General features: G+C 43.7%; 2 protein-coding genes and 1 long non-coding RNA gene across 3 annotated transcripts in view; 1 reads left to right on the top strand and 2 right to left on the bottom strand.

The window, feature by feature from the left end:
* Positions 1-2,653, bottom strand: part of LOC141162263 (lysosomal dipeptide transporter MFSD1-like) — a 31,821-nt gene extending 29,168 nt beyond the window's left edge. Inside the window, exons 1-2 of the mRNA XM_073648191.1 lie at positions 2,519-2,653; positions 2,359-2,397 (exon numbers count right to left, since the gene is read on the bottom strand). Coding sequence (XP_073504292.1) covers positions 2,359-2,380 — 22 coding nt within the window. The 5' untranslated portion in view covers positions 2,381-2,397; positions 2,519-2,653. The remainder of the gene's footprint in view (positions 1-2,358; positions 2,398-2,518) is intronic.
* A 5,076-nt stretch (positions 2,654-7,729) lies between these two features.
* On the top strand, positions 7,730-9,708 carry LOC141161172 (uncharacterized). The gene is made up of 3 exons (XR_012250621.1): positions 7,730-7,861; positions 7,936-8,042; positions 8,162-9,708. It is a non-coding gene; the product is annotated as an uncharacterized lncRNA (long non-coding RNA).
* An 812-nt stretch (positions 9,709-10,520) lies between these two features.
* LOC141161408 (uncharacterized) lies at positions 10,521-11,749 on the bottom strand. The gene is made up of 4 exons (XM_073646218.1): positions 11,613-11,749; positions 11,368-11,515; positions 10,756-11,287; positions 10,521-10,571 (listed from the first exon to the last, which is right to left on the bottom strand). Exons 1-4 carry the CDS (start codon positions 11,659-11,661, stop codon positions 10,521-10,523), a joined length of 780 nt encoding a protein of 259 aa, XP_073502319.1. The 5' UTR covers positions 11,662-11,749.
* Positions 11,750-13,047: the final 1,298 nt, after the last annotated feature.

Here is a 13,047-nt window from a genome sequence, read left to right as displayed (position 1 = left end):
GTTGTTATGGAGACCCTCTGTTATTAGGTAGAACTTTGGAATAGAAAGCAAAGGGTCTTCACATTGTAAATAATGAATCTAGATAGAAGCTAGATATAAAATATTAACCATAACACTGTGCAGTTTAATACAAAGTACTGTTCTCTGTTATCAGCCATTTCAGGCTGGAGCAAAGCCTGACGAGTGCCTACAAAGAGGCGATGGATAAATTCTAAAACGGTGCCTTTTGGTCTCAGAAAGAAGCAAGACGTGGATAAGTCATACAATTCTTTAATCTGGCATCTGATAATCAAGGAAGTTAAATAAACTGGTAGATAAACAGAAGACTGAGGTGTTGTAGCAAAGTTTGTTTCGAGCTTCCTTCCTGGTGACTTCTCCCCTTCAAAAAAAAAAAAAAAAGTCAAACTTTTTAATATGCATCCAAGAAAATTTACTGCACACCAGCACCAGAACATTTTTTCCTTGCATAGTGGTAAAGGGATCATGCGAGGCAATCTCATGTGGGACAATTGCTTAAAATGCAAATCCCTTCGAGTCAAACAACCTCCACACTTGCAGCTTATTCGGTATATGGGTACCTGCCAATGTCTGGTGCATGTGTAGGTGCCGCAAGGATAAGTCTACATGTGATGGTATTTTTCGCCCCAAGGAAGACGTAGGGAAATCGGCCAAATGAGAACTTAGCCTATGGGTCCATTTTAGAGCGGGAAGCACAGCTTGTCCCAATTCTATCTGCAGTGAAATCCAGAATAAGGTTGACGCTGAAATTGCAGAACTGTGCAGTCAGGGAACACAGCGTGGCCTGTAACCCGGTGACATTACCCACAGATGCTGAGACAGCAGAACAGACAGGATGAACATCTGCCGGGGATCACGCTGGATCCCTGCATTACTCATTTACCTCCATTGTGTGACACGGAGAAGAAAATACTTCTAGCGTAAGATATCACTTATTACTGATCACAGAAGTATAAGGCTTCAAGTCGTGCAAAAAAAAAATAAAAAATCACTGAAAAGATGACTGAGAAGGGTGCAGCTCTGAAGGTCAGAGGAACAGGACGGATTTAATAGAAAGTCGCAGATTGTGCTCTGTGCACTCCTGCATCCCGAGCTACATACTCCTCAGCTGTCTACTGGCAATCTGTATGGTTGAGCAGCGGCGTAACATGAATTTTTTTGGTCCCAATGAAAAAGCTCCAACGGGGCCCTGAATTATTGCAAGTCTAGTAATGGTCTTTATGGGCCAATTGGATTTTTGGGCCCCCTGTGGTCCAGGGCTCAGGCGCGATTGCAACCCCTGCACCTATTATAGTTGCGTCCCTTTGTGGGGGCCTCAACATTAAGGCTATGTTCACACATGTTGTGTTTAGCTGCATATTTTGCAGCAGATTTGTATGCAAATTTTCAGCTGCGTCTGGCAGTACCAGCAAAGTCTATGAGAAACCAGAATTCTCTGTTCACACGTTGCTTTTTGTTTGCTGCGTATTTTCTGACTTGCTTGCGTTTTTGGAAAATAGAGCATGTCACTTCTTTCAGCGTTTTTTTCATCCATAGGAACCAATGGGTGGTGAAAAAAATGCTGCAAGAAAAGCACCTGCGTTTTTTATGGCAAAGTAGAATGTTTTTTTTTTTTTGTTTTTTTTTCACAGAACTTTATGCACATGCCTACATAGACAGAAGGACAGTGAAAAAAAAAAAACACTGCAAAAATGCATCAAAACACTTAGGAAAACCTGCATTTTTGACACAGATGATTCCCTGCCAGAAAAGTGGTCAGCAGATTTAGCTGCTGAAAAAAAAAAAAAAAAAAAAAAAAAAAAAAAAAAAAACACACACACACACAACGTGTGTGAACATAGTCTTAAAAGTGCCAACAAAAAAAAAAGAAAGAATAAATACATATGACTTGGAAAAAAGAGCAAATTAAGAAAAATGAATAAAAACTAAGTAACAAAAAGAAAAACAAACAAAAGAAAAGAAAGCAATTTCACATGAGTTTAAAAATGGAAATAAAAAGTAAACCCGCTGAGTATAAAAAAAATGTCAAAAGCCAGAACTGCAGCAAAGGAACAAAAACTACAAAACACAGGCAAACACCCAGAATAGACAACAAAAAAGAGAAATAAAAGAATAAAAACTAAGCAAAAATACAATAAGGCTCCGATCAGCAGAGAATCAGACACTTCGCAGGTGAGCACGAAGCACTAGATCGCAGGACTAGAAAACTCCTCAGGTCACGTGACTGTATGCAGCTCCTCGAGTCACATGACCGCTGGTAGTCACGTGACACGGTGGGGTCGGGGTGTACAATACATGTACGTGGCCCCAATATTACCTCCGGATAATGGGAGTACTCACCTTTCTCTGCCGGGACCGCCATGTCTCCAGCTGCGAGTCCTGTACACACACAAATAGAAACAATTAGAACAAGACACGGACACACATCCAGAAATGGGCAGCGTACGCCCCCCACACACAGACACGGAGCACGGGGCGCTCACACAGCTCCACTCCTCACCTTCAGCTGAGCCCCGCACACACTGTCTGCAGTCACCACCGACTACTCCAGGCAGGGCTCTAGCCACGCCCGATCACACTTGATAGACAGGACAATGGCCACGCCCACTCCAAGCTGCGCGCTGCACAAACAAGTTCTCTGCGCATGCTAAACACCGAACGGCCTCACGGGGGCACGCGAGAGCACGCTTGTATAATACGCATGTGTGTAAGCAGTGCGGCAAGTTTAGCGCTGCGACATTTCGCGCTGCAAGTTTTAAAAGGGCAAAATATGCTCTAGCTCTGACCATAAAGCGCGTCATAACCGCAAAGTTTTTGCTTAGGGCCTGTGTTCCATAATTGTGCTCAGTTTTGGCTAGAGGCTGACACTGAGGGTGCAGTATTGCGGTGAGACATTACTCCTAATGATTTCCTATGGCGTCTTATAGCGAGCCACAACTTACCGCAAACGAGTTGCAAATGTTTCCAAATGTATTAGGCTGTGTGCCCACGTAGCATTTTTCAAGCGTTTTTGATGCGGAATTTCCGCAGCGTAAACGCTTGAAAAACGCTTGGTAACCCGCACCCCATGGTCCCCAATGGGATTCCGCAAGTTCTATGCACATGCTGCGGATTTTTCCGCAGCGTTTATGCTGCGTTCAAAAATCCGCAGCATGTCATTTAATTTTGCGTTTCCGCAAGCAGAATTGCCTTTGTTCAATGCATAAAAAACGCAAGGCAATTCCGCATGTGGAAAACGCGTGATAAACGCGCGAAAAAAGCGCGATAAACGCGTGCGGAATTCCGCATGCGTTTTTCCGGGAGAGGACTTGCATTTATGCAGCAGAAATTTTCTGCTTCATAAATGCAACGTGGGCACATAGCCTTATACATGTAATACACGTCACATGCGGCTTGTTTGTAATTTTTTTTTATGCCAAAATAGCAGTTTTATATTAATCATGCAACACATGTCAACATTTGTCAACAGGTTTTTGTTATTTAATCTGAAAGCAGCATGATGTAGGGGCAGATACCCTGATTCCAGTGATGTGTCACTTACTAGGCTGTATGTTGTAGTTTCAATACAATCAGTGTTTTATCAGCATGAGATTATCCCTACAGGAATAGGTGTCTTGTACCTCCTGGTCCAACCATGCCCCCACCACTGATTGGCAGCTTGCTGACAATGCACAGTGTACACAGAAAGCTGTCAGTCAGTGGTGTGGGCGGGTTTATACAGAGCTCAGCATTCAGAGCTCTGCTACATCTGCCGCAGAGAAAACTGTGATTTTATTAAAACTGCAGCAAACAGCCCAACAAGTGACACATCGCTGGAATCAGCCTCTGCAGCCATTTAAAAAGGCCTGGATTCAATAACAAGTGAAATAAAATAATAGTTCAGGTCCAGTTTACAGGTAAAAATAATCATCAATTGTAATAGGGGTATAATAAGGAAATACATCCATTTTGACCATCCGTGTGCTTTTTCTCCAACATCTGTGTGTACGTTTTTTCAGTCTGTGTGTCATCTGTGTGCTATCCGTGTATATGTGTGCAGCATCTGTGTGACACGTACTGGAATAGAATGCAGAAAAGAAATTACAAATAATAGATACTAGATAGTTAGATAGCTTGTAATGCTTTCTATTAAGCCACAAACATAAATAATTAAATGAAAAAAACTACTTGGGGTCCCCCTTTTTTTTAACCAGCAAAGGTAAAGCAAGACAGCTGTGAACTGATATTATCAGGCTGGAAAGGTCCCTGGTTATTGGGCCCTTCCCAGCCTAAAAATACCAGCCCGCAGCAGCCCCAGAAGTGGAGCATCACATGAGACCCTCCAATTCTGGTGCTTCGCCTTGGCTCTTCACGCTTGCCCTGGTGCGTTGTCAATCGAGATAATAGTTTTTGGGTTGATGTCAACTGTGTAGTGTCCAAAATCACAGCTGCCATCAAGCCCTGGGATTAGTAATGGAGAGGTGTCTATCAGGCACCCCCATTACTAACCCAGTAATCAAAAATAAAACCACACACACAGGAAAAAATACTTTAATGAAATAAAGTCTTCTCCACACTATTCCTCGTTCATCACTTTATTCAAAAAGGAAAAAAATCCCATGCACCAGGGAAACTGGGATGAGCCAAGGCAAAGAGCCAGATTTGGAGCATCTCATGTTATGCGCCACTTCTGGGGTAGCTGCGGGCTGGTATTTTTAGGCTGGGAAGGACCTAATAACCAGGGACCTTCCCAGCCTGATAATATCAGCTCCCAACGGTCTGCTTTACCTTTGCTGGTTTAAAAAAATTGTGGGGACCCCATGTTGTTGTTGTTTTTTTTCATTTAATTATTTATTTATGTGGCTTAATAGAAAGCACTATAATCTATTTATCTAATTTTACCTAGCTATCTATTATCTGTCTCATATTTATTTATCTATCTATTATTTATCTATCTACAGGAGCATCTCACTAAATTAGAATATCATCAAAAAGTTAATTTATTTCAGTTCTTCAATACAAAAAGTGAAACTCATATTATATAGAGTCACTAGATGGTGGCCCGATTCGAACTCATCGGGTATTCTAGAATAGGTATGCGGCCGACGGGGCGCAATTAGCAGAGCGGCGTTTAAATTTGGCGCCCAAATCGCTGATTGGTCGCGTTAGGCAACCGCGACCAATCAGCGATTTTGGCGCAAAATTTAAACAAATGTGGCGGCAAGATCGGTGATTGGTCGCTGCCGCTATTTAAATGTGGCGCCCAAATCGGTGATTGGTCGCGGGCAGCGGCCGCGACCAATCAGCAGAGCGGTGTTTAACTTTAGCGCCAAGATCACTGATTGGTCGCGTGCGGAGAGCGCGACCAATCAGCGAATCGTATTGGTGAGGAGCGGAATCGTATTAGTGAGGACCGGGGAGCGCCGCTGCCTGTGCGGCTATTTCCGCTGCGAGAACCCGGGACATGAGCGACTGCTCGCAGCAGAAGTATCCCGACCCGCAGCGCCGCTCCCCGGTCCTCCCTTCACACCCTAGCCGCTGATTTCCCCCACAGTATCCGCATGGTGTTACAAAGGTCCGGACATTTGTGTTAAAAATCGTTGATTGGTCGCTGGCGCTGCCCGCGACCAATCACCGATTTGGGCGCCAAATTTAAATATCGCCGCGACCAATCAGCACAGCGGTGTTTAAATGTGGAGCCAAGATCGGTGATTGGTCGCGGCCGATATTTAAATTTGGCGCCCAAATCGGTGATTGGTCGCGAGCAGCGTCCGCGACCAATCAGCACAGCGGTATTTAACTTTTGCGCTAAGATCAGTGATTGGTCGGGTCCGAAGACCGCGACCAATCATCGAATCGTCTTGGTGAGGACCGGGGAGCGGCGCTGCCTGTGCGGCTACTTCCGCTGCGAGAACCCGAGACATGAGCGGGCGCTCGCAGCAGAAGTATCCCGACCCACAGCGCCGCTCCCCGGTCCTCCCTTCCGCATGGATGTCAGCGACGCCGGCGGTCCTTCTGCTGCTGCCGGCCGGGACATGAGCGCCTCGCGCCGCTCATCTCCTGGCTGCATCTCCGTCCCGCAGATGGGTCCGGTGGTCGGGGTCCTTCTGCTGGTACCGGCTGGGAGATGAGCGCCTCGCGGCGCTCATCTCCCGGCTGCAACGCCGCTGAGCTCTGTCCCGCAGATGAGCCGCTAACGGCCGCCATCTTTTTTCTGAAATCCCGCGGCGCTGATTGGCCGCTGCCGGACCAATGAGCGACGCGGGATTTCCTGGACAGACAGACAGACAGACAGACAGATAGACAGACAGACAGACAGACAGACGGGATAAGACAATTATATAGTAGATTACAAACAGAGTGATCTATTTCAAGTGTTTATTTCTGTTAATGTTGATGATTATGGCTTACAGCCAATGAAAACACAAAAGTCATTATTTCGGTAAATTTGAATAATTAACAAAAAACACCTGCAAAGGCTTCTGGTGCATTTAAAAAAGGTATTTTAGTCTGTTTCAGTAGGCTCCACAATTATGGGGAAGACTGCTGACTTGACAGATGTCCAGAAGGCAGTCATTGACACACTCCACAAGGTCCCAGAGTTCCAATTTTCATTTGGAAATCAAGGTCCCAGAGTCTGGAGGAAGAGTTGAGAGGCCACAATCCAAGCTGCTTGAGGTCTAGTGTGAAGTTTCCACAATCAGTGATGGTTTGGGGGCCATGTCATCTGCTGGTGTAGGTCTACTGTGTTTTATCAAGACCAAAGTCAGCGCAGCCGTCTACCAGGACATTTTAGAGCACTTCATGCTTCCCTCTGCCGACAAGCTTTTTGGAGATGGAAATTTCATTCTCTAGCAGGACTTGGCCCCTGTCCACACTGCCAAAAGTACCAATACCTGGTTTACACACAACAGTATCACTGTACTTGATTGGCAGCAAACTCGCCTGACCTTAACCCCATAGAGAATCTATTATAGAGAATCTATGGGGTATTGTCAAGAGGAAGATGAGAGACCCCAGACCCAACAATGCAGACGAGCTGAAGGCTGCTATCAAAGCAACCTGGGCTTCCATAACACCTCAGCAGTGCCACAGGCTGATCGCCTCCATGCCACACCGCATTGATGCAGTAATTGATGCAAAAGGAGCCCCGACCAAGTATTGAGGGCATTTACTGAACATACATTTCAGATTTTAAAAACATTTTTCAAGCTGTTGTTATAAAGTATTCTAATTTACTGAGATAATGACTTTTGTGTTTTCATTGGCTGTAATCATCAACATTAACAGAAATAAACACGTGAAATAGATCACTCTGTTTGTAATGACTTTATATAATATAGGAGTTTCACTTTTTGTATTGAAGAATTGAAATAAATTAACTTTTTGATGATATTCTAATTTACTGAGAAGCACCTTTCTATCTATCTATCTATCTATCTATCTATCTGTCTATCTATCTATACGCTGTATTTTTTCAGTACGAAATAAAGCATTAATAAGGCTATGTGCCCACGATGCAGAAATGAAGCAGAAAATTTCTGCAACATTTCTGCATGTCCCTTGCCAGAAAATCGCGTGCGTTGTTTGGTCGCGTTTTTTACGCGTTTTTGTATGCGGTTTTTACATGCGTTTTTGTAAGCTTATTTCATGCGTTTTTGAGCACAAATAAAGTTATTGAGAAAAAAAAAAAAAAAAAGAGGGAAATCCTGATGTCATTTCCTAGTTCAACCCCTCGTCACCATTTTGTTTTTTTGCAAAAGACAGTATGCCACAGGAATTGCAGCCCCTGCGGGTTAGCAGACCATGCCTAAACCTTCTGCTAATGACTTGCTTAAATCTCCTGCACTACAACGTTGAGCAGGTAATATAAACTAAGTTTTTTTGGGGTACATTATTTTTATGTAGTGTGTGTACTAACCTATTATTGTTCTATAGGAGCGTTTAAGGAGGAGAAGACGACCAAAAAAAATTTGGGTGCACCCTATCTTGCAGGAGCGGACGGATAAGGGCCACTTTAATGTTCTCTACCAGGATTTAATGAGGTAAGATATATGTGAAGAAAGTATAATGTCACCCGTCTATGCTGTTTTTTTAAGGTTTTGTTTGTATACTATGTTACAAAATTATCTTTTAATATTTTTTTTTTCTCTGTTTACTATAGTTTTCCTGAAAAATTTAAACAGTTCTGCCGTCTGAACATTATTGCATTTGATCGGCTGCTGAGCCTTATGTCTCCTGACCTGGACTTCCAAGACACTGTAATGCGAAGGGCCATCTCTGCTGAGGAAAGTTGAATGTTGATTTATATGTACCTGGTTTTGTTCGCCACCCTGCGGTGATGGCTCCACTGTGTCTGTCGTTGTGTACATATTTTTGGCTTGACCATGAGATCACCATGCACAGAGATCAGATTGAAAAGGTCACTGATGTGTAAACTCTAGAGCAAACATCGTAGGCAAACACAGACACAAAGTCAAAACACATTATAAATTGATATGTGTGAACTCAAGAGAAAACAAAAGATGACCAAAAAAGATTGAAAATGTGGAGCCCCCCCCCCAAAAAAAAAAAAACGCGCCCATTGTTGGAATAGTTTTTTGTAATAAAGACCTTAATTTTTTAAAAGATGAATCAATAATGGATAATTACTGTTGGCTTGTATTTCTTTTTATGGCTTTTCTAATTATCTATTTTTCCTTTTCAGGTTTTTGGCCACAGGAGAGAGCTATACATCACCGCACCTCCAATTTAGGGTTGGTAAATCCACCATTTCCAGAATTGTGAGGTGCACATGTACCGTCATCTGGCAGAAGTTGCAGCCCATCGTGATGCCTTCTCCAACCGAGGAGACTTGGCTGCAGGTCGCAGCAGGCTTTCAAACTGTGGCCAATTTCCCAAACTGCATTGGTGCTGTCGATGGCAAACATGTGAGAGTTCAGCAGCCACCACGATCAGGATCACGCTTCTTTAATTATAAGAAATATTTTTCTGTGGTCCTGATGGCGGTGGCTGATGCACATTTCAAATTTGTTGCCATTGACGTTGGTGCTTATGGCAGTACTGGGGACTCTCGGGTGTTTAGATCATCACAGATTGGGCTGCAAATTCTTCAAGATGGCGTAACGCTCCCAGCCCCAAGACCTTTGCCGGGTTCCACACATCCAGTTCCTTTTGTGATGGTATCGGATGAGGCATTTCCCTTACAGACCAACCTGCTGCGCCCATACCCACGAAGGGCACTGAATGCCCGGCGGAGGATTTTCAATTATCGGCTGAGTCGTGCACGCAGATATGTGGAATGCACCTTCGGAATCATGTGTAGTCAGTGGAGGATCTTTCACACTGCCATCCAGTTGGATACGGAGACCGTTGACACTGTAATTAAGGCATGCTGTGTACTCCACAACTATGCTCGTGAGTACAGCACCGAGCACGATGAGGAGTCACAGCTATCTGAATTAATTCCAGTTGTCAACTCCGGTCAGGGAAGGCCATCCAACTCTGGTGCCAGGGTGCGAGAAACCTTCGCTGACTACTTCATGAGTCCTGAAGGTGCCGTGCACTGGCAATACTCCTGTGCTGGTGTTGAGCAGCCTGACCAGCAGAGAAGATCTGATGAACAATAAAAGAAGAACTTCCTCCTTTTTTTTTAAATAAAAATGTAAAAAAAAATGTTTCTAAAAAAAATAAATTTTGGTTAAACTTAAATTTGTCTAAAATATTTCTTGAATTGCAACCTTCTACATTTTGTTTTCCGACAATACGTCAACGCAAAAGTGAACAACCCACAAAGACCAGAGCCTGTAAATTGGCATTACTACCTAGAGCGCTCTTCACAAGTACTGTCTGCTAAAGTCAACCCTCACCATTGTTATTTGCTTGCGCTAAGAACAGAACTAGCAAATAACAGTGTTGAGAGTAGTATTCATCCAAAAAATAGTTGTGGTCCAAAATATCAAAGTATATTTCTAATTTAAAAACGACTGTATACAGCCGACCACATACGTAGATTAGTTTGAACAAATTTCAAAAATGTAGAGTTCCTCTGACCTGCGCTATGGTGAGCGCAGATCAGGGGAACACTTTTTCATTACAACCCAATCCAACCACATATACACTTGAAAAGAAAAATTAACAGATAGTTTAAATAATTTTTTTAATACGTAATATAGAATAACTGTAAAAAACTTTGTAAAAACAAAAAACAACAAACTTCTATAAAATTTAATCGGACAAACATTGCCCATAACTTGGGAAGAAATTACACACTGTGTACAGCACACCTGTTCTGTAATCAGTTTTGGGCCCTAAAATACGGGCAGCACCTGTAGGTTGTTTAATTATATAAAAATAAACACCTTTTCTTACAGTCCCCTACGCCTGAAGCCTGGTATAGGTGACCATAAGAAAAGGTCTTTGTTAATTGTCTGATTCTCTAAAACATTGTGTATCTATCGACCTACAGGTGCTGTCTGTATTTGCTAGGGTCCAAAAATGCTGACAGGGAGAGGTAAAATTATTTAACTACATGTTTTGAAGGTCTTCTTCAAAGCTGTACCCAGGAAACATTTCTTGAGAAAAAGTAGAGTTGGGGGATGGTCCTCTGACAAATGATGATGCACCATGAGCCATTTGGCGACCATAACTTGGTTGCATATCTTCTGGACGGTATGCAACCTGCCCAAAACGCTGGGTTGCAGCTGCTGGTCGTGGTGGAGGCACACTGGGTTTGAAACAATTAAATATTCCGCATACTACGGCTGGGGGCGAGGGAATAACTGCTGCCTCTTCAATTGCCATGACCATAGCGCCTGCTGCAGTCATGTACATGTTCTGCCTATCTCGTGGCAGAGATCTGATGCGGGCAGCTTGGGCTGAGCAAAATTTATCGATGGCATCTTCCTGGGATGCCCTTTCCACAAGGCTGAGGGTTCGATTTGTGAGTGCTTCAAGCACAATAGTCCCACCCCCGTGGCTTTTGGCCTTTTTTTTGCCCGCCCTTCTCGATGCCACGAGATGAGCAGAACCAGACCCCCTCCCAGTGGGCCTCAACACATCACCAGCAGAGCTTCCAGCGTCACTTGGAGCAGGAGCAGGAGAATCAGTCACCAAACCCGTCCCGATGTCCGCTGGATTGGACAAAGAATGTGAGGGACAACCAGATGCTGAAGATGCCGAAGCAGATGGATCCGGTGAGGAAAGCTGGAAAAAGTCCTCGGATTCCTCCTCTGCTTGCTCTGTGTTTGTGTCCTCTTCTGCTGTTGGGGCCATGATGTTTCCTTCAGTTCTGTATATAATAAAAGGTAAATCCCAATGTAAATACAACATTTTTGGAAACATTTCAATTAATATGTTTTGGGAATTTACCTCCGCAAACTCCTACTGGTTAGTATGAAGGCCAGCTCGTCCGCAAAAGGAAATTTTCTTTTTTTTGGTGATGAGCCACTTTGCACCGACTGGTGATACTTCACCAGCCGGTCGGTGACCGATCTCCACCGATTTTTAATATCATACACTGCAATGACAAAACCAAAACAATTTATGAACTGCTTTAACACCAAAAAGTGCAATTATAAATAGATATAAAAATAAATGTAAAAATCAAAACTTACTAATTTCCTCTTGGGCATCACGTTCCACATTCACCCACTGGGGATACATTTGGCTCAACACAGAGGCCCAGGCGTCTTTTTTCTTCTGCTTGTCTTTGTAATCAGGACTAGCTCGGTCCCATATTTCGGGATATTTTTCAATCTACAGTGAATAATAACGTGTGTGAATATTATTTTAAAAACAAAATGGAGGAATAAAAGATTAACCCCAAAAAAATAATTAAATAAACATATGGAGATATGTACGCACACACACCAACACTAACCCCTCACCTATATTGTACGGTTCTTTCACACGTCAATCTCCGGGACGAGTGTTGATGCCATTTTCCACACACAGCGGAGACCCACACACAGACCCATTGCAAAGCATGCTCGGTCACACTTATCTGTACTAACGTGGATATGTGGACGTGAGAAATCAACCTTACAGCGTATGCAGGAGCTTTCAGTGAATGAACCTACATACACTGTACAATAATCTTTCACTTTAATAAAATCTTTTAACCAAAAAAAATAAGTGGGCTCACGCATAGTTTTAATAACTAGCAAAGGGAAAGCAGACGGTTGTTGGCTGATGTTATAGTCTGTGAAGTAGCCAATAACCATGGACCCTTCCTTTGCTATTAATACCAGGCCGCAGCAGTTAGCTTAGCCTTTACTGGCTACTATATAGGAAGCCCCCCCAAAAAAAAGTGACATGGGGTCCCCCTATAAATTGTAGCCAGCAAAGGCTAGCCACTTTGCCTTTTCTGGCTACTATATATGAAGACCCCCCCCCCCAAAAAAGTGACATGGGGTCCCTCTATAAATTGTAGCCAGCAAAGGCTAGCCCCTTTGCCTTTTCTGGCTACTATATATGAAGACCCCCCCCCCAAAAAAGTGACATGGGGTCCCCCTATAAATTGTAGCCAGCAAAGGCTAGCCACTTTGCCTTTTCTGGCTACTATATATGAAGACCCCCCCCCAAAAAAGTGACATGGGGTCCCCTTATAAATTGTAGCCAGCAAAGGCTAGCCGCTTTGCCTTTACTGGCTACTATATAGGAAGCCCCCCCCCAAAAAAAGTGACATGGGGTCCCTCTATAAATTGTAGCCAGCAAAGGCTAGCCACTTTGCCTTTTCTGGCTACTATATATGAAGACCCCCCCCAAAAAAAAGTGACATGGGGTCCCCCTATAAATTGTAGCCAGCAAAGGCTAGCCACTTTGCCTTTTCTGGCTACTATATATGAAGACCCCCCCCCCCAAAAAAGTGACATGGGGTCCCCCTATAAATTGTAGCCAGCAAAGGCTAGCCACTTTGCCTTTTCTGGCTACTATTTATGAAGACCCCCCCCAAAAAAGTGACATGGGGTCCCCCTATAAATTGTAGCCAGCAAAGGCTAGCCACTTTGCCTTTTCTGGCTACTATATATGAAGACCCCCCCCCAAAAA

Source organism: Phyllobates terribilis, unplaced genomic scaffold (assembly GCF_046119375.1).
Source record: "Phyllobates terribilis strain yellow unplaced genomic scaffold, ASM4611937v1 Scaffold_9__5_contigs__length_417890890, whole genome shotgun sequence".
NCBI classification, from domain to species: Eukaryota; Metazoa; Chordata; class Amphibia; order Anura; family Dendrobatidae; genus Phyllobates; species Phyllobates terribilis.
This window is presented reverse-complemented; position numbering and strand designations above follow the sequence as displayed.

Coding starts and splice junctions, on each gene's coding strand:
- LOC141161408 (XM_073646218.1), bottom strand. CDS start 11,661: ATGTATCCCCAGTGGGTGAATGTGGAACGTGATGCCCAAGAGGAAATT. Junction 11,288..11,367: donor ACCAGTAGGAGTTTGCGGAG/GTAAATTCCCAA, acceptor TATTATATACAG/AACTGAAGGAAACATCATGG. Junction 10,572..10,755: donor TTCCCTCGCCCCCAGCCGTA/GTATGCGGAATA, acceptor CTTTTTCTCAAG/AAATGTTTCCTGGGTACAGC.